The following is a 19,945-nucleotide window of genomic DNA, read 5'->3' on the forward strand; positions in this document are numbered from 1 at the left end:
AACAAGCCGTACACTTAAAGTGCTCGGACTGTGTTTAATCCCGTAAAAACGCTCGGCAGGTTCATGATTCGCCTGTTTTTCCTCCCTCTTCATGTCCCTGTCTGCCTCTCGCGCTCTCAGCACCACAGAAGCACATGGCTCCGGCACGCGCCGACTGTTGCCTACCGGCGACTCTGCCGCGTCGCGATTGGCTGAAACTAGGTCATTCGCTACCTCTCCCGGCCTCCTATTGGCCAAAATTAGGTCACAGTCTCCGCCCACAGGTTTCCCCATGCCACTGCCGCGTGACAGGCCGGCTGGCTGATGGTGTGGATTAGTGTTTTCACTTCTGAGGGATACAGAAAACACCGCATTTATTACTTTGTGATAAACTACAACCAAAGGAAAACAGATATAAAATATTTAGAATACGTTAAATAAACTTTGAAACAACCAAATAAGGATAAAATAAAAACACTGACTATATTTGTAAAGTTCAGGAAATCCTGTGAGGACGGTACATGTTGGACTCATGTCGTCCTTGGAGACGTTAGGACTCGTTCTTGTGGGCCCTTTCATATTGTGTTGTATGTTTAACTCACCCGCTAATGCAGAATAATGTTGGATTAAACGGACCTGCACATCAATATTAATACTATTTCCCTTTAATTAGTTTGTACCTCTAATAATTAGTGTCACATTTGTTTTTGTTTGTCATTACAAATATTTCTTCATTATTATTCTACACTGCATTCGTTTGTCGCATTTCGCTAACCTCAGCTCCACAGTCTGTCAGCATTGACCTAACAGCTGTCCAGGAATACAGACGGCAAAGATCCATTTGGTGAAAAATAAAAATAAAAATAAAAATACCACGGGTGCCTGTAGCATATTTAAAGCAGTGTTTATTGACATGTCCTGTCCCTGTTAGAATGGATAAACAAACATGTCAGAGTTGGCTGACTTTCCCATAAGGTTAGATTTTGCTCTTTGGTGATGTTTGCTGTGACTTTCGCCCGGTTTTGTCAATCATGCACTGGTACGTCCAGTGAAAGCTAACCTGGCAATTCTGTAACTTCAATAACAGCAGACTAAATCATTCATGAAGACACCACATCATGCGTTTCCTATTTACACTAAACAGACTGATTCATGAATCAGACAGCAGCTGCACTCTGGGAACAACAGTTCCTGGAAGGACCTGGAAAAGCCTGGAAGTCCTATCTGTTGACAGAGTGCTGTCAAACACGACGGGAATGTGCTAGTAGTAAGAGACCAAAATAATCCATGTCTAACACACATGCAGTATGCAAGCAGGAGTGTGTGTGTGTGTGTGTGTGTGTGTCTGTGTGTGTCTGTGTGTGTCTGTGTGTGTGTGCTGGCATGCATCTGGCAAAGTGAAGAACAACAACTTCCTGCCACTAATGTGTGATTTGAGTTTTATGAGTTGTTGTGAATTCAACTCATTTTCCTCTGGTTCCTGGGAAGCAGTCAGGATTTTAAAGTGTATTGAATGGCTCCATCTAGTGGCCGTTTGTCAGTAAGGCACCAACGCCACCAAACACCACAACAAAACAGCCACAGCAGCTGTGGATGAAGCATTCAGTTCTGTCACTGAAGTAAAAGTAGCAGCAGTCAACTGGAAATCCTGTGTTCAAAAGCTTTCTGAGGTAAAAATATTAAAATGCACCTTAAGTATGCAAAGTAAAAGTACTCAGTTCAGTAAAATATATATTACTGCTGCATTAATGTGTTGATGTTTACGGTTGAACTCATTCGAACTACTTTACATCCTGTTGGCTGGTTGCATCTACAGCAGTCAATGCATGTGGAAACAAATGGTTTTCAGGAGGAGGGACTTTAATCTGAAAACCAGTGATGGAATGTGGCTGAGTACATACTAAAGCCCTCCACTTACTGTACTTACTGAGCTTCCTTTTTCAACTACTTGCACTGCCTTTTTGAGGAAAATACTGCACATTTTAGCCCAAAATCTTCACTAACACTTCCGAAAAGTAACCAAAACTACAATGTGCCCCTCTGAGACGGAGTGGAGCCAACGTGCAAATAAACAATAAAATGGAAACATACAAATAAAAGTACCTTAATACCATTATACTATACTACAGTATAGTATAATATGAAGTTGAGCACTTGTGAAACACGTGTCGGAGCGTCCGAGACCCGCCCAGTCAAACGTGAGGAGCAGCTGCTGCTGGGTACACAGGAAGGCTTTCTCAGCTCACCTGACCCTCATGCTGCAGGTGCACAACACCTGACCTCCTGTCGCTGATGCATGCGCTGCTCCCTCGGCGTGTGCGTGGGGGCGGCGGGCTGCGTGTGTCAGAGAGACGAACCGCTTCAGCATCCCTGTAGGAGGGAAAGGGTGGATAAAAATACACACAGCGGATTTAATTATGTGAAACAAGCTCTGAGGGGATGGAAGCTGTGGCTGAGCTGCTCTTTTCACAAAGCAAAGCGAGCAGAGTTCACATCAGCTGCTGGCAGCACATTTGGAGCGCGTTAAGTGTTGGATCCTCACAGAGACGGCCTCACCGAGTGGCTTCAAGTCGATATCTGATCCCAGAACCTCACACCGACTTCAGCACAACACAAACTAAAGCATCAGCTTAACCAACTAAAAGTTACAAACATTTACTCAGGTACCCGTGCTTTCAGCTTTTCATTTTCTAGTACTTTATACTTCCCATTGCCAATACAAAACTTCTAGAAATACTGCACTATACCAATAACAACAAGTCACAATGCGTTACATCCAGATTCAGCAGCATAACCAGTAATATATGGATAAAATATCTATAAAGAAATTAGGATAGAACAGTCAAAAGTGAGACATCCTGAATATTTCGGACATTTTTTGAAAAACATTTTGAGAAAGTCCTTTTTTCAGTGTTTTCGAGCACCATAACTCCACTGCATGGAGCTGCAGGCAGAAGCTTCAGAAGCAGATGATCTTAAATAAAAGCAGCAGGACAGAAATGAACTAAAGAAAAGTCAGCTTCTAAACACACTAAACACACCTGTGGATGTAAAGTTTCAGACTTTTTTTATTTGATTTGAGGGTTTTCAACAACTCACTTTTAGGCAAAGAAAAAGGATAGTAATTTAGTAATAATATTACATGTTTTAGTTTTACAGAAAAAAAAGAAAAAACACGTCTGGACAGAACCTAAGTAATGAACTATGTGTACACGCTTTTGTTACAAAAATTGGGCATAACTGTGGCATCGAGGGATTGGGTTCAAAGGGGCACAGGGAGGGGGGGAAATATCACATTGATACATATATTCATCCCGCTGTTTTACAAAGATAGTCCCCAACTCGTTCCCTCCCACCCATATAATACCAACAATAATAAAAGAAATGATACTTGGAGTAAAAAACAGCAAATAATCAATATATAATAAAATATAATACGAATTGTACAGTACACTCCGGTTATTTCTGTTGTCCTTTTCAAATCCTGAACACATTAACAGTTTGAGTCGTCCTCGCTCTCCGTCCACGCCTCCTTAAACAAAGACAAAAGTAGTGTACATTTAAAAACATGACCACAACCATTTTGTTTTGTCCTCCTTTATTTAAAGTTTTTTTTTTCCTTTTTAGTCACCTTAGCCCACAGCTGGTACGGCCCTTTTGTGACGCATAGGATCCTTTACTGATGTAGGAAAAAAACTCTTAGACTGCCAGGTACAGATTTACTTGTAAGATTAATTTATCTTGAGGGCAGATGCGCATCTCGTTACAAAAAACAAAAAGTGAGAGATTCTCCACGAGGGTAACAAATGAACACATAGAGAACAAGAGACACGGACTATACTTTTAACTGTGAATAATGTGAAAACCATCTGAAAAAATAAAGCGGTACTACAAGGTACCTCACTTCTACAACAGGCGTCCAATCCAATGTATGCAGAAACGCTGTTAGAAAGGGAACATTTAAAAGAAAAACGGTGATGGAAAAGACGCTGGATTAATGGATTTGTCAAACAGGTGCTACTATAACTGTCACGTGGCTCCTTCACCTTAGGGGAAGGGGGACACACGGAGGCTGGTTCAGATGTCGGGCCTTCTGAAGTCCACACTAATTTATCGACCACCTCGGCTGTTGGGACTGGGAGGCGTCAGGGGGTATTAAAGTAGTTACACTAAACCCTCCGCATTCTCCCGTCTTTTTTTTGTTAAAAACTTGCTAGCTCTCGCTTGCTTCTCGGATTATTTAAAAAAAATAAACATAAAAACAATCTAGTCTAGAAAACTGTTTTTTTATTTTTTATTTTTTTTTATTATTATTTTTACTGACTGTACTCAGTCAGAACTGTTGATCTCTCAGGCTGGACCAGAACTGGACTGACCGTTAGCTGGACTGGCGAATGGTCACTATCTGACTGGTCATGTGACTGCTTCATCAGTCCCCAGTGTCCGCCCACAATGCCAGCGGTCGTTCCCCGACAGGAGAACCTGTGGCGGGCCAGGAGCCTGGGGTTCCAGAAACGGTGTCGACATTTGCGGCACTGGAACGCGGCCTGTTTCAGATGCTGGCCCCTGTGTTTCAAGGCTTTGCGTAGTGAGCTGGTGCGTCTTCCACACACCTGGCACCGCAGACGGGCGTGACGGCCTGAGTTTCTGGGTGGGTGTCTGATGGCGTAGTGGACCAGCAGAGAACCTTGCTTGGCGTATGTGGTGCTGGGACAGATAGGGCAGGGGAATCGCTTGATGGGGACGTCCACCGAGGTGAGCCCAGAGACTCTGACTGCACCTCCGCACCACGACTTGACTCTCATCACTCCGCCCTTTATCCTCAGCTGGGCCAGCATCTTTTTCTTGTTGAGCTGTGCTTGTAGTTTGCCCCTCTTTTTCCTCAGAATCAGCAGCTTCTTGCGGGTGTCTTTACTCAGAGGAACGCCCACCAGCTTCCCGTCTCTCATGATGCTGTGGATCACCACTCGCCTTTTTTTCTTTCGGTGCTTTCTTGTCAGTCCATGTCGCTTTTGGAAGTTTTTTGAGCGGTAGTGAAAAGGGTGTTGCAGCTGTTGCTGTTGTTGTTGCTGTTGCTGTTGTTGCTGCTGCTGCTGCTGTTGTTGCTGTTGCTGCTGCTGTTGCTGCCCAGTGGTCCCGTGATGCATGTGAGACGACCCGGCATAGTTTGACCCTGATCCAGAATCATAGAAGAGCGGCGAGTACCCGGAGGGCTGGGACTGGCTGACACGCTGGCCGTTGCGGTCGATGCCATGCTGCGACAGCTTGTGACGTACTAAACTGTTGGAGTAGGCAAAGGCTTTGCCGCACACTTCACATCGAAAGGACTTTTCCAGGCCTACTCCGCCACCGTGAACAGTCTGCTGATGTGCCGTCAGGTGGAAATAGTGGCGGAAAGATTTCCAGCACACTGTGCAGGTATAAAGCCTCTGGGAGGGGGTGCCATGCGTCGGAGACTTTTCTCCTTGGGAGCAGGAAGAGAAGTAATCAGAGTTTCCCGAGTTGGTGACCTGACTGATGGCGGCAGCAGCAGCAGCACCCTTTATCCTCCTCCCCTGGTTGTCTATCTCCCCCCTCCTGTGCAGCTTCCCATGTCTCACTAGGCTCTGTGCATAGGCAAACATCTTCCCACACAGATTGCATTTGTAGTTCTTTTGACCGGAGTGCACGGTCAGATGCTTGGTGAGGTGGAAAGGCTCCCGAAACATTTTGCCACAGACGTCGCAGGCGTGAGGCTTCTCCCCCGTGTGGACGCGGTTGTGCCGCCGCAGGGTCTCTGCCCTTCTGAAGCGTTTGCCACAAAGCTGACAGCAGTACGGCCTTTCTGACCCGTCTCCTGGAGGAGCGGGGCTCCTCCTTCTCCGGACTATGGTGCTCGGGTCCCTTTTCTCTCTGGGCTTCCTCGGCCTCCTGGGCTTCGTGTGGAGGTGGCTCGGGTGGGTCAAAGGCATGGTGGAACCGTTGAGACCGGATGTGGATGAAGGGCCGCCCATGTTAAACCCCAGCCCCCCCAGCAGGCCTCCGATGATATCCCTCCTCTCTCCTTCCCGGCTTTCTGTGTTTATATCACAGGAGGCTGCGGCTGCAGCAGCGATGGCCGACATCGCACTGCTGGTGACCTCATCCTCCGAATCATCCAATAGGGAGGAAAGGGGGAGGTGGGGCTGTTGTTGTTGTTGTTGTTGTTGTTGTTGTTGTTGTGGTTGCTGTTGTGGCTGTTGCTGCTGCTGCTGCTGCTGCGGTTGGTGGTGGTGGTGATGTTGCTGGCTCTGAGGGTGGGGATGTAGAGTTGGAGCTAAAGGGGCCTTGCGGAGGGTTTGGCTCGTCATTTCACTGGCTAGCGTGCTCTCTGAGGTGTACAGAGATGAGGACTGTGGTCGTCTGTAGTCATCAACCCCACTGCTGTAGGACGACTGGTTCTGGTAACGATTTCTGGAATAATCTGTTGCATACTTGTCATTAGCCATTGCTGCCCCATCATTTGAAATTCCTACCCTGTCTCCACTGCTTCCCATTTTACTGCTGCTCGCGTTCGATGATCCGCTCCTTCCTGAGCTGGTCCGATTTTTTGAACTCCGAGGAGGTTTGCCACAGGCACCTGAAGCAGCATGATTGAGAAGGGAGGTGCTCTCACGGAAGCAACGGCCGCAAGCTGGGCAGCGGAAAGGCTTCTCGTCATGAATCTTCTCGTGTCTTGTAAGCGACTCTCGGCGGTTGAAGGACTTTTGGCAGATGTTGCAGACAAAAGGCCGGTTTTCTGAGTGTGTCACGCTATGCTGAATGAGGTGCCCTCTCTTTTTAAATCTCTTCCCACACTCACCACAGCAGAATATCCTCTCTGGGCTGGGGGAGTTGCAGTCCGACTTCCTGCTTTGGCTTTCTGGTGTCAAGCCGTGGCTGCGGAGATGCCTTCGAAGGCTGGAGAGGTGGGTGAAGGTTTTACCACATTCACCACAGTGGTAAAGAGGCTCTGGTTCGGGCTGGCCAGTTGAACTATTACTGTGGCTTTCTTGAGATTTGGACAACTGTTGGTTGCCATTGGCTACAAGGACAGAGGTGGAATTAGAGGAAGGGGGGGCCGACGAAGAGGAGGAGACGGTGGAGGATGACTGCTGCGATGACGACGAGAGGAGAGAGGAATGTTGAGGCTCACTTCCGATGCCACTTATCCCAGAACCTCCTCCCACCAGGCCTGATGAGGAGCTCTGACTGTGCCCACTTGAGCTGCTGTTATGGCAGTTACTAACACTGCTGCTGCTGTGGCTGTGGCTGCTGTGACTGTGGCCACTACTGTCTGCTTTCCTCTGCGGCAGGTAGCCCGCCATTGCTTTCTTTCTCCTGCTTCCTCCACTTGAAGTTGATGAAGACGTGCTGTCTCCCGTCTTTCCTGTGTCGTCTTTAGACAGGGACAGGTGCAGGGGGAGGGGGAGGGGAAGGCCGGCCTCTTGCTGCATTAGTGATGCTATTTGGTTAGAGGAAAGGACTGGAATGCTTTGGAAATCAAAGCCACCCAGTGGGGCAGGCTGGGGGGCCGGGTGGAGAGGGTGCGGGTGGTGAGTGTGGCTGTGTGGATGAGATAAGGCATGAGGGGTCAGCTGTTGCTGCTGCTGCTGAGGCTGAGGAGCTGTGTGGCTGTGGCTGTGGGAGGAGTGCAGGGCAGGGGGAGGGGCCAGGGCCGAGTTTGAATCAGCGGCTCCTTGGCCCAGACCCAGGCCCAAGTGGTTGTGAGTGCCTTGCTGGACAAGGAACTGCTCCAGGCTGCTGTTGGTGGGGACGCCAGACAGGAAGTACTGGTTGGCAGCGAGCATGCAGCTGAACTGCTGGTGGAGGCTGCGGGGGTCGGACTGGCCGACTAAGGGGACTGCAGTGCTGCCAGAGGGATTGTTGGAGGCTGAAGAAGAGGTGGAGGGAGAGGGTGAAGAAGAGGGGGGGCCAGGGGAAGGCTGGGGGACAGAGAGACCTGGATGCAGCGGGGGAGGCGGAGGCGCAGGTGTGACGACCCCGCCGATGACCCCTGCACTTCCTCCACTGCTGCTCCCGCCAAAGTCAAAACGTCCCATCCCGGTGTGGAGTTGCTCCTGAGCCAGCGCAGCCTCGGCCGGGTGAAAAGGCCGCAGAAACTGGGGGTAGCCCGACGAGGAGCTCCCGCTACCGCTGCTGCTACTGCTGCTCATCTTACTGGACTTCCTGGAGCTGTGAGACGAAGAGGACGATTGGCTCTGGTGGGAGATGGGTGGGGGAGGGGCACTCATTTTGGCGAATAACGATGAGGAGTCGGCAAAGGCATTACTCCGAGAACTCTGGAGGGATCCCAGTCCGAGGCCGGACAAGAGGCTTCCAGAGGTGTCGCCGGAGGGCTGGTGCTGCTGCTGGAGCTGCTGCTGATGCTGCAGTTGGACTTGTTGTTGGTGGCTCAGTTGTCGTTCTAGTCCAAGGCCTTTGAACTGGTGGGCTTGGTGTCCACTTAGCATCTCTAAAATGTCCATGGGGTACTTGCTGAATTGGAACATCTCCCAATCCAGCTGTGGCAATGACAATAATTGCTGAAAACAGCAGTGAGCCCTTGTCACACTGATAAGATGTGATTTTCAGAGGTAGTCCTTGGTGTGACTTCTACCCCAAGCTTCCAACAAGCCACTGTAATCCTAATAACTCTTTTACTCTGCGAAGCCTTCAAGTGCTTCTGTGAGATCTTAGAAAAGGGGTCATAAATAGGCAATAATCTAAATTATACTAAAAAAAAAAAAAAAACAGTCTGTAGTGTTCTCTGAAGTGTTCCATAACCATATGCTGATTTCTAAAACAAGGTCAGCAAGTCCCATGAAGTGGAGTGTGTCCGTTACTTCAGTGGAGGATGAACTATTGCTTCACTGCCCCGTCTGTCCCATGGAGTTCTTTGGACAGCCTGACAAGAGACAACAGAGAAGAGAGACAACAGTGTCAGAGACTTGATATGACGCAGATCAACAACAGTTTATCTGCCACACAGAGTTCACACGCAGCGCTCGTCATTTCAGCTGACATTTAATGGTCAGAGAGCTGCTCATTTTTCCTATGAGCACATAATGTTCACTTCCTCTTCAGGCATCTGGTGTTCCTGCACCCCGTAGTTTTTGGTGATGTTGTATTACTTCACATTGCAAATTCAAAGATTTGATTCTTCTGCCACGACGACAGAAAGAAAAGATTAGCTGCCCACTTTGCTGATAAGTGATTAACTGTGAATCATTTTCCAAATTAAACACAAGCATGCAATGCATTTCCCCATACAAAATAAAGCATAACCACGGACACCACATGTAAACACATCAGCCAGCTTCAACCTGTAAATGTGTAAAATCTTCTCTATGGGCGAGCTGTGCAACAACACAGACTGTGTGTATATCTGACTGTGTGTTCATGTCACTGGTCAAACCACACAAGCGTTTTGTAAAAAAAAGGATTTACTTGGCACAGAACTGATGAGAAAAATCTAAAACGGCAAAAAAAATAAAAAGCAAAAGAAAAAAAGATTTGCAAATTCAACTTTCATCCTCTGGTTTCCAATTATGAAGCTGACATTTTGGTGCAAAGGGAGACCAGTGGCTCAAAATGCCACATAATTCCTGTCCAGCTCCTACAGGATAACATGGCTGCCCATCAGCTCTGTCACACGCACGTGCACACACACACACACACACACACGTCTGGTGCCAGGAAAACCCCGGTTTGACTTAATTCAGCTACTTTGCAACTGATTCCCAATCAGAAAACATTACAACAACAAGTTAACCAACATGCACCTGGCTTGAGAGTACATATGATATTAATAATGAGAACTCAGCCCACTCACATCGCTGGTCCTTCATTCTTTAAAGCACAGAGACTTGGTCTGCAAAGATAAAGTGACTTCTGAAAACACCAAAATCTTAATCTGAGCACGAAGGCACCTGATTTACAATAAGAACTGACACTTCTTCATTACTGCCGCAGGTACCAACCTGCTGCGTCTTCTTCCTGACAGACACAGCGATCGCAGAAACAAAATGATCCTATCTTTTTAAAGGTTTATTCTGCTCTTCATTACGACCTTCCTCTGGCTTTCCCCAGAGCGCCCGGCATGGACGAGTCCCCCGAGACACAAGCTGGAGAAGCCAAACATCCTCGCATGTGCCGTCACATCTGCGTACGGTCTGAAGCTTAGCAGACCGACACTGAGGTCAACACGGGCTGACATTAAAGTACCAAAGAAATCACTAAAGTCACTAATGTCGATTTCCTTCTGAACAACACTGAAACCTGTGTGTCGGCCTGCGAAAAAGCGTTAAGGTCCCGAGATAAGGAGAAAACTGTGACAACGCTGAAGAGCCTCAAAGACAAGCAAACAAATGTTGACAGAGAAGGAAGACGCTTCTGTTCGCCATCCTCAGCCTTCTTTAAGTACATTTACTACTTACAGAAGCTGTTTGTCGAGATAATTCTGGGAATCAGTCCAATGCAAACTGAAACTGACAAAACAAACATTTTATCAACATTTACAAAGAAATAAATAATAAAAAAAAAATCACACTCTCCAAACTGAAACCACAAAACAAACAGTTCAACTACTTAATTCAATCTAAATTATGCTCAGTTTGACTCACTGGGACGACTCAAAAAGTCAACAACACCCATCAAGTCAGATAAACTACTGACAGCTTTTAAACCAAAGGAAAGAAACCAATTAATGCATTAAAGCTGCTGACTGGAATAAACACTCATCACACTGTAACCCTTAGCTCAGTTCAGATCACACCACCTTTGATTTATCGTACCATAATAGTACTTTGCTTCTTTACACATACTGTAAACACTTACATGAGATAGTACTTTAAAAAAGGGCTTAAATAAAAGTGTCAGTTCTCTCCTGTGAGAGCAACTACAACCAAAACTTTCTACTACAAAAATACTTTCTACTCCTCAAGCACATCTTGTTATGTGTACTCAAGCACACATAACAAGCACATCACAGCAAATAAATCAGAATAAAATGATTGTAAAAATCAGATTCTTAAGTGAAACTGATGTGAGAGCGGTGCAAGAGAGGCGTCAGTTTGACATGCAGTGTAATACAGAGTCTGAGTCCGTTCTGGCACCTCTTTGTGGTCCTACTGAGGCACTTCAAACCGGTTTTGACTTAAACCCACCTGTGTTTCTTATTGCTCTCCCTTACATAATGCTTCCTCTATTAGATGGATAAACAACCTCATACTCTTGCAAAATAAACAAAAAAAAAAATCCAATGTAACTACATTGATGAGGGAATTTAAAACATTAGGGAGAAAACATTTTGGGGTAAAACCACCTTAAACCCTTTGATGAGCACCGATTATATATGCACCAGGGCTATCTGTATGAGCAGTGGGGCTTAACAGTCCACATCAGTAAATCAAGTGCTCACTGTCAGAGACGTGAGCTTATAAAATATCTTTCTCTGAGAGGAAATGTGTCACTCTTACCCAACATGGTGAAAAAAACTGCACAGCTTGTCAAATCACAGCTTTCCTGAGCACAGCGGGGTTTCTACTCTCGCCCTCAACTCCCAGTCTGAGGTGAAATGAAGGATGACATACTGCTGATTTATACCCTCATGAGCACAGCACAGGAGCACTGGATTATAGTGTAATAACAACAACTATAATAATAATACACATTTATACATGTTCTGTACTCCAGTGTTGTGGCTACAGAAATGACCTGTGAGCCTGAATGTGTTTTAAATGAGCCCACATCAGCTGAGAAGCTCTGAGGCTGAGCTTTATAAAGTTACTCTGCAGTATCTGCTGGTACACGCATACAGTACACTGTATACAGTACACTGTATGTTTCATTACTGACAGTTACATGACTGACTTGTGAGCGCTCTCATCAGTTGATACTCCTACAGCTGCAACAAAACTTTTGAGTATCCCAATTTAGATTCTTGGTTGGTGTTACTATTAGCAACTTGTTCAGATCAGAAGAAAAATGGTGCGTCGTGCTGGAAAACTTTCCCCCCCACAGTCACTGAAGGTGTCATCAGGGAGCCTGAGCTGCTGCCTTCGCAAACCACATGCAATGACTGCTCAGACGTGTGCATCGGAGTTTAAAACGACATGTGCTTCCCTCAGCCAAATCTGACACACCTTTAATGTTGACTGTGTCGCGCAACTTAGCAGGACAACGCAAGCGGCAAACTGAAGCGACGTAATTAACGGTGTGGCAATTTGAAGGAGTGCGATAGCGTTTTTTTGTTCCCGTCTTACCGGCTGATCCGCAGGTCTGGAGCTCCCGGCTGCTGTGTGTGTGAGGCGGGGAGTGGTCGGTTTCTCCGCCGAGAGCCGGTGACCTCAGGTGGACAGTCTGAAAGAGATGTACCGATGGCCGAGCAGGTTAGAGACATACAGATTTCAGTTACCGCTCACTCCCAGCCTCTCCTAGCATCCACACTCACTCGGCTAGCTAACGTTAACTAAATACCAAAATGTTGCACTAATGGTCGTAAACTCGCATGCTTTGTGTCGTATTGCAAACACCCGCAGACATGGGGTGTGTTGAATCCAGCTGAAATATGTTTAACGCTGTTATTGAACATAAAGTAACAACCAAACTGGCATAATGAGGGTATCCCAGTTGCATAGCATTGCGCTAGCATTTGATAGCAGCTTAGCGGAGCTATTAGCTACGCTTAGCCTGGCAGCTAGCAAATTAGCCAACATACTACTGCTGGGAACGGCTTTTGTTTTTGTTTTTTTACCTTGTAGCATACGATGGCCGGGTGCAAAAAAAGCTTATAAACACTGGAGTAAAAGTGTGAAAACATCGAGAGGGGAGTGAGCCGTGAGAGCGGGGTCCCTACTGCCTGTCAGCGGGGCCTTTTTCTTCATCCATGGAAAAACACTGTGAAAGGCCTGGCTCTCCATCGGCCCAGGAGGGCTGCTTTTCACTCGCTAACAAAAACTATTTCCGCTGGCCTGGTCCGATATGTCCATTGTCTGACGCCACTGTCCTAATGCTCGATCGGCTCACCGCTCGCCTGCACCCAAACGGCGCCTTTGTTTTGTTTCCGTCGTGCTTTTCCTTCTTTTCTCCACGCTTGGCTGTTTTCCGCCCTTGTCAGTTTTCGGTGTCCCCCTCCGTAGACGACGGCTCCTCCGATGCTGCTAGCGTTAAAATGGTAGTTTCCTGTCTGCATAATGGTTCCGGGTAGAGCCAGGCACAGGTTGGTCTGTCCGGCCGCGACCACACCGCCGCCGCCGCTGCTCCGCTCACATCCACCTCTGCCCCTCCGTTTGCAAAATATGGTTTCTGTCCCGCACGCCGCTCATGAATGAATAAAGACAGTGTACGGCGTGCGGACGCGCGTGCACGTGCGCGCGCCCCGGTGTTTGCACACCATTAAACAAAACAAAACAACAACAAAAAAAAGCTACCACTGACACCGTGTCATTAAAGGCTCCCGTGCGGCTGTTTGTATGTGCGAGTGTGTGTTTTCGCGCTAAGTGTGTGAAATGTTAATGAGTCAATTACTGACATCATTACGGCGCATGCTGCATAACATTAGAAAGTGTGTGTGTGTGTTTGTGTGTGTGTGTGGTTGAGACAAAAATAGTGAAAATCAGAGGAAACTAATTGTGCGTTGGCGTAATAAACCTGTTGTTTTTTTATTCCATTGTGAAAACACTGGATCACATTCTGCACACACACTACAGAATAAATACAGTCTCCATAAAGGTCTAAGGTTGTGTGATGGCACAGACTGGACAGCTGGCTGTTCGTCCCGGGACTGTTGGTGTGCCTTGCCGAGGTTTGGAAATGTCCGCTGGCCCTCACACATCAAAGCACTGATTGATTGGTTGATTGGTTGGGATGCAGTCCTGCGTATCCCTCTGGTTCAGCCTCGCTTTAATCGGCTTGGTCTTGTACTCCTGCTCTCCACATATCACAGGTACTCAATATCATAGAACAGCCTACAATGCGTAAAAGCATTTAAAATAAGATATAAAACTAATTGTCCAAGTGGGTCAAAAGGGTCACTGAGCTTATAAGTAGACAGCAGAGAGTCTGGACCAGGCTTAACGGTCTGTCTTTCCCCCCTCCTGCAATTTCCTCCTGTTCTTAATTTAACGACTGTGATGAATTTAATAATTTGTGCTAAACTGAGGGGAGTGGAGAGGTGTAACTCCCCTGTGTGCAGCCTCAGATTGCCCCCGGTGTGTGTGTGTGTGTGTGTGTGTGTGTGTGTAAACACAGCAGGAACATAAAAACATGATTCACACACACAGCCTTTGTTTTCCTAAACTCAGATTCCCTTTCAGTGAGGATCTGATGGACACTTCAAGTCCTGAACGGCAGTACGAGTATTGACAACCGTCTGCCGGTAACATGAGCCTGTCAACTAAAAACACACACAGAAAGACTCAAGCGTCATCACATAGCACACAGACAAGGTTTAGTGGGATTTTTTTATTGTTATTATCAATTAAACAGTAGGTTTCTACAAACGCAAGAATTGATCACCAATAACAAAAGGGTTGCACATCTGTGAGACCTTTGTTTGGATATTCTTGGAAATCGACATATAAGGGGATGTAATAAATAAATGTATCATACAATTTGAGGTATGCAGAGTAGCTTTGAGAATACAAATATGCCCACACCCCCCCTCCACCTCCATCCTCCCAGTGGTTAACACACTCAAATACACACACACACACACACACACACAGCCGCATACACACAACAGGCACACAGTTTTATCAGGGGAGCAATTAACTGAACATGGATTACAACATCTGCATCAGACCTTGGAAGGTATGAGGAGAAATGAGACATTTAAAGTACAACTGAATTTTCACGTGTCATTTACACCTCCCCCGTCTCCCTCCTTTTTTTTTTGCCTCTTTCTCGTTTAAAAGTTAATGAGATGTTCTCATTGTAAAAACCACAGAGCCTTTCCAGTCCTGTCGGCTGAAGGCAAGTCACGATACATTCTCCACCACGGCCCACTAAAGCAGCAACTGCTGTCGCCGAGAAACGCTTGAACGCATCTTGTTTTTCCCCTTCATGTGTGTTGTAAAACGGCCAGCATACTGTGAGTTTAACTTTAGCGCCCTTAAAGTTCTGTTAAAATGAGCACAAATGAGAAGGAATTGCCTTTTGCAGGCACATATTCAAGTCGGAGGGCAGCGACAAACTCGATAACCGAGTGGCATCATAAACGACTCGTTTGTTTCACTCATGTTCGAAACCAAAATCTGACACAGCACGAGCCTTCTGTAATTTACATTTTCAAATGTTGGAAAAGTCCTCGCTTTGGTGAACGCAGCTCGACAAGGAAAGCTGTGATTGATGAGTGTCCCCTTTTTCTGGCCGTTTTCAGGCCATTTAAATGTCATTACAGCTTGATATGAACACGTAAAAACCGCGACTCGGCTCTTTAAACTCATCTTTGTGTGCTGAAGACACGACCCAAAAGTTTGGTCAAAAATGAGGTTCAGCATTCCCAAGAAGAAGTAGAAGAAGAAGAAGAAGGAGACACTGAGAGAGTTAAACACACACGGGCACACAAATGAAATCTGACGTATGTACATTTACACACATACACGCCGTGACATCATAAGTCAGCACTATGACATCATCAAAACCGGCTCCCAATGTGGTCATGCGGTTCGTCTTTTCTCGTCGATTGCATCAGCTCTTTTTGTTCTCGAGAAATCACAAATGTATTTCTTTTTTCTATTTTTTTTTTTTTTAAATTCCACTAGAGAGTTTCAATATTGAAAATCCAGGATTATACATTAAAATTCACAGCGATTAAAAAAATAAATACATGTAAAAGAGTAAAAGAGACAAAAGAAAAGAAAAAGTTGATTACTGATAAGAGCGGTCATAGTCTGATCGAGGGGGAGTCTTTACACGTATGGTCATGAGCACGTGTATCGTAGTAAAAGACTAAAAATGGCTGGCAGGAAGCTTCGCTCAGTCGTCAATCAGGTCTGTTTTTATCAAAATGCAACTCAGAGGAGATGCTGAAAACCTCAAACGAGGCCCAACGAGTCCCTTAAATCCACAGCCAGAAAAACTATGACATCATCACGGCCACCAACAGTTATCATGGTCGTGTGGGTTCACATGTTGCACAACAGTTCCTTTGCAGAATTTCCTTGCAAGTTTAAATTTTTCTGTCTACACAAGAAGTTAAAAATAAACCAGTGAACATATGCACGAGCATGCCTCCCCGACACCGACACAGAGCTAATGGAAATGAGAAGCAGACACTGTACAGAGCACAGACACACAAAGATAATTCGGTTTAGCCCTTGGTGTGAAGTGTCCATTGTCCCCTGCCTCGAGCCCGTCTGCCCCACCCGCCTCCCTTCCCTTCCCTTCCCTTCGCATGAGGTGAGCAGCTGAACTTGCAGGTAACATGTGGCGCCGTAGAAACACGAGGGGTCAGCTGAACGCCATTCGGTGGCAAAACGAAACCCTCGACTCTCTACAAACTCACAATGAGAAGTCTACAACAGTGGTTGAGGGATGTTTGGTCGGTCGGGGTCAGTCTGACCCATACAGAGTCTGCATGAGGTTGGTCTAATTCCAAAACTTTTTCTTTTTTTTTTCTTTTTGCTAATTATTACGCAAAGGGTCACAGCACAATGTTTCATAGATGATAAACACCCATTAGAGTTCACTGTACAAAGGCATTAAGTTAGCTGAAATCATACTGCAAAGTGGATTTTTCTCTGAAGGCCCAGTCACTCCAGAAAATGACAGCAAAATAATCTGCAGAATAGCAAGTGACTGCTCGCAGGGTGAACTGCTGGAGCTAACGAGCTAGCAAGCAGGGAACGAGCTAGCGCCAGTCGGTCAGAATATCTCCCACAGCTTCTTCTGGACTGTTGTCTTCGCTCTGGCATTTTGCTCTCAGAATTCTACACAAGATCGGTGAATTGTCTCAGTTGGCCAAAACCCCCCAAAAGCTCATCCAGGGACTGCAGCAATTTTGTTGAAATGTATTGATTTAGCCCAAATTTAAACCAGTTGTACACTGATGTGACTGGGCCTTTATAGCAGCAGTTTGTGTCGATGTTGGTTTTGTTTTTCTGTTCGTGTTTGTTTCATTTTTTTTCACAAAATGGCTTTATATTTTATCTTTTTCAGGAGGAAATTGAGCAATAAATGCAATCAAGTGACAGCTACTTGTACTTGGCTAGAATTGTTTGCTGAGAAAGTTTTACTTTCATTGCAGTCCAATCACAACTAAAAAAGAAATGGTCATATGTCCAGCCTTTACTCTACAAACTGGCCGGCTAAAGGATAAATATGTTTTAAACCAAGTATACACAAACTCTTACAGGGCTCAGTATGTTAATACGATTATTATTATCAGGCTAATTTCATACAAAAGCAACTTGTTTGGTTTTAAATACTTTTTCTAAATACAAAGACAAGCAAACCCATCTGTCTCTGCCTCAACGCTCTCCATCAAAGACAGATGAATCTGTCAGAGCTGTCGAGGATTCAGAGGACAGTGCAATAAAACTCAAGGACGATTCAACAACTTTGACTCAGTGGGTATCCTTCAATAAAAGTCTCAGCGAATACCCAGCAGCCTTTACACTGCACTCCTGTGGTATTTTTTGCTCTTTTTAAGTGGACATTTCTGCCTTCCCTTTAAAAAGCATGGCTGAATATTCTCTTTTTCAGTACACAAGGTGGCCAGGAGAAAATCAATTGGCTATACTCACTATGAGATTACTGTTGTCTCCACCACTTTCTGCTTTATGAAGGGGAGGGGGGCTGTTTGCTGCTCGTTTCTCAGGGCAGATTGAAGCCCTGTGAGGCAGCCAGCTGAGATCAAACCTCTTCCTCGATTTTTTTTCCCTTTCCTGCTCATCTCTCTGCTTTATCTGCCCACTCAGTCCCCTCGCCACCTCTCTTTCCACTGTCTGCCTCTTCTTTACAAGCTACAGCCTTCTCCTCTCTGCTCTTCCTCTCTCTTTTCCTCCCTCATCCTCTCACACCGTCACCTCGTTCTTACTCCCAGTCCGCAGTCCCTGCACTCCTCCTCCTCCTCCTCCTCCGGGGATGAAGTGCAGCTGTTCGATGGTGTTCTGCCTCTTGCTGGCAAAAGCCATCCGTCGGGTGTTGGGGTGACCGGTGACTGTCCCCATGTCCCAGCCGCCTTGCAGGCCCATCCCAGGCACGGCGGCAGAGGTGCGCTCGTGGTCGTGGCCTGGCGTCGGGTGGGAGTTCATCTTGATCATGTGGTGACGGTCCATGGATGGCGTGACGCAGATGTTCTGCTGTGACTGGGCCTTCTGGTGGTGGCTGAGCCGGCCCATGGTGGGCACCGCTCCTCTGTCGCCTCCTCCGACCATCAGACCCATCGCCAACAGCTGGTCCTCCAGACGGTCAGGCGAGACCAGAAGCCTCTCATGGGACCTGGAACCAGAGACTTGTTTATCCCCTCTGATACTGAATTGAGCTCATTAAATGTCCTGGGTCCCGACTGAATAATGTCATATTTGGCTTTTAAGGCAATAATTCAATATTATTTTTTATTAGTTTTTAGTGGAAGAACATCATGACTATGAACAAATCATGTTATCGCTGTATAAAATTCTGTTTCTAAGAATTTCAAACACACTGTGGTTAGTCATAACTACTGAGCTCAACTTATTTGAGAAATTTGAAAAAAGGAAAAGTCATATGAGACAGAAAAGGTTTTAAATTTGTCTTGTTCAGTTTAACAGGATGTACCCTCACCTTGACAAATGTTTAAAATCTTAATGAAACTGTTCTGCTCTTGACATTAATTAAACACCCTCCGATTCCCAGTTCTCCACCTCTCCATCTTCTCATAACATCTGACATCATTATGGTCTCCTGTCGCCTTTCAACTTTTCTCGCTTTCTCTGAAGCATTTCATTTCCTTCCTCTTGTCACACCTCTTTCCTCCTCCCCCCCTCCTCTCTCATCTTACCTGCGAAGCGTCTGTGAGTTGGAGCCCCTGCTGGAGCTCATCATGGCTTTGTAGTACTGGTGTTGCTGGTTCTTGGACAGGCGGGACAGCGTGTTGCCCTCCCCGAGCGCGAGCAGCTGGTCCTGGGAGCGGACGCGGCGCGGCGGCCTGTCGAAGGCGGAGCTGGTGTACTGCGTCTGGGCGGGTAGCGGGTACGGGTTCGGGGTGGAGGCGGGGATGTGGATGTGAGGCCGGGAGCCGTGGAGGGGCAGCGTTCCCCTGGATCCCAGCGTGTACTCGCCTCCCCAGGGCAGGTGGTGCTGTGAGGAGTGGAAGGAGGGCGGAGCGTTGGTGGAGCGACGTTTGGAGCTGTAGTAGCTGGAGTACTCGTCAAGTTCTTTCTCTGGTTCAGCGAAAAGCACAGAGAGGAATAAATATGTAGATAAATGATTCTGTTGAATAACACAGTGCTCTTTGACAGTATTGGCCATTTAAAGGCTTCTCATTCATGTTGAAGTTATTGGAAAAAAACAGATAAAATTAAGTTAAATAAAAAGATAAAATCTGACTCAGAATCTGTGATTCCACGACTGAACCCTGTAGTTAGACTGTTTTCTCGAAAGGTCAAGACTGAACCTCGACAGACAAAAGTAGAGAAAAAAAATGGGAAAGACAGAAAAGAGAAAAAGTAGAGAGATAAATAAAAGAGACCAATGAGGTGGCACAAGAAAGATGCCCGACGACAGGTGAGATGAAGGTGAAGGAGTCGGAGGAGGAGCAGAAGTGAAGGCAGAAATGGCAGGAATGAATTTCAAAAAGAGAAATGAAAGGAAAAGGAGACAAAACATACAAACACTGCATATCGCACGAGGCATTAAAAGAGAAGCCCGAGGTGAAAGAGAGAGTGTGGCAGAAGGGAGATCGACAGGTAAGGACGTTTAAAACAGCGATGAGAGCGGAACAAATCGGGTCGCGAATAAAAGACAGAGGGACGCAGAGTGA

General features: G+C 46.3%; 2 protein-coding genes across 6 annotated transcripts in view; both read right to left on the reverse strand.

The window, feature by feature from the left end:
• Positions 1-3,029: 3,029 nt before the first annotated feature.
• On the reverse strand, positions 3,030-13,461 carry LOC124074259. 2 transcript variants are annotated; one of them, XM_046416953.1, is made up of 4 exons: positions 12,734-13,461; positions 12,243-12,339; positions 4,356-8,884; positions 3,030-3,511 (listed from the first exon to the last, which is right to left on the reverse strand). In XM_046416953.1, the coding sequence occupies exons 3-4, from the start codon at positions 8,487-8,489 to the stop codon at positions 3,473-3,475; spliced, it is 4,173 nt and encodes a 1,390-aa protein (XP_046272909.1). In that variant the 5' UTR covers positions 8,490-8,884; positions 12,243-12,339; positions 12,734-13,461; the 3' UTR covers positions 3,030-3,472. The 2 variants fall into 2 exon arrangements, with proteins under 2 accessions (XP_046272909.1, XP_046272908.1); XM_046416952.1 differs by having other exon boundaries at positions 3,030-8,884.
• A 4,076-nt stretch (positions 13,462-17,537) lies between these two features.
• The window catches only part of LOC124074260 (protein shisa-6-like), a 28,125-nt gene continuing 25,717 nt past the window's right edge, over positions 17,538-19,945 (reverse strand). For all 4 annotated transcript variants that reach the window (XM_046416955.1, XM_046416956.1, XM_046416957.1 and 1 more), the window contains 2 exons: positions 18,965-19,346; positions 17,538-18,423 (listed from right to left, as the gene is read on the reverse strand). In XM_046416955.1, the coding sequence (XP_046272911.1) occupies positions 17,997-18,423; positions 18,965-19,346 (809 nt within the window). In that variant the 3' untranslated portion in view covers positions 17,538-17,996. The remainder of the gene's footprint in view (positions 18,424-18,964; positions 19,347-19,945) is intronic.

This window comes from Scatophagus argus, chromosome 17, assembly GCF_020382885.2.
Source record: "Scatophagus argus isolate fScaArg1 chromosome 17, fScaArg1.pri, whole genome shotgun sequence".
Taxonomy (NCBI): domain Eukaryota; kingdom Metazoa; phylum Chordata; class Actinopteri; family Scatophagidae; genus Scatophagus; species Scatophagus argus.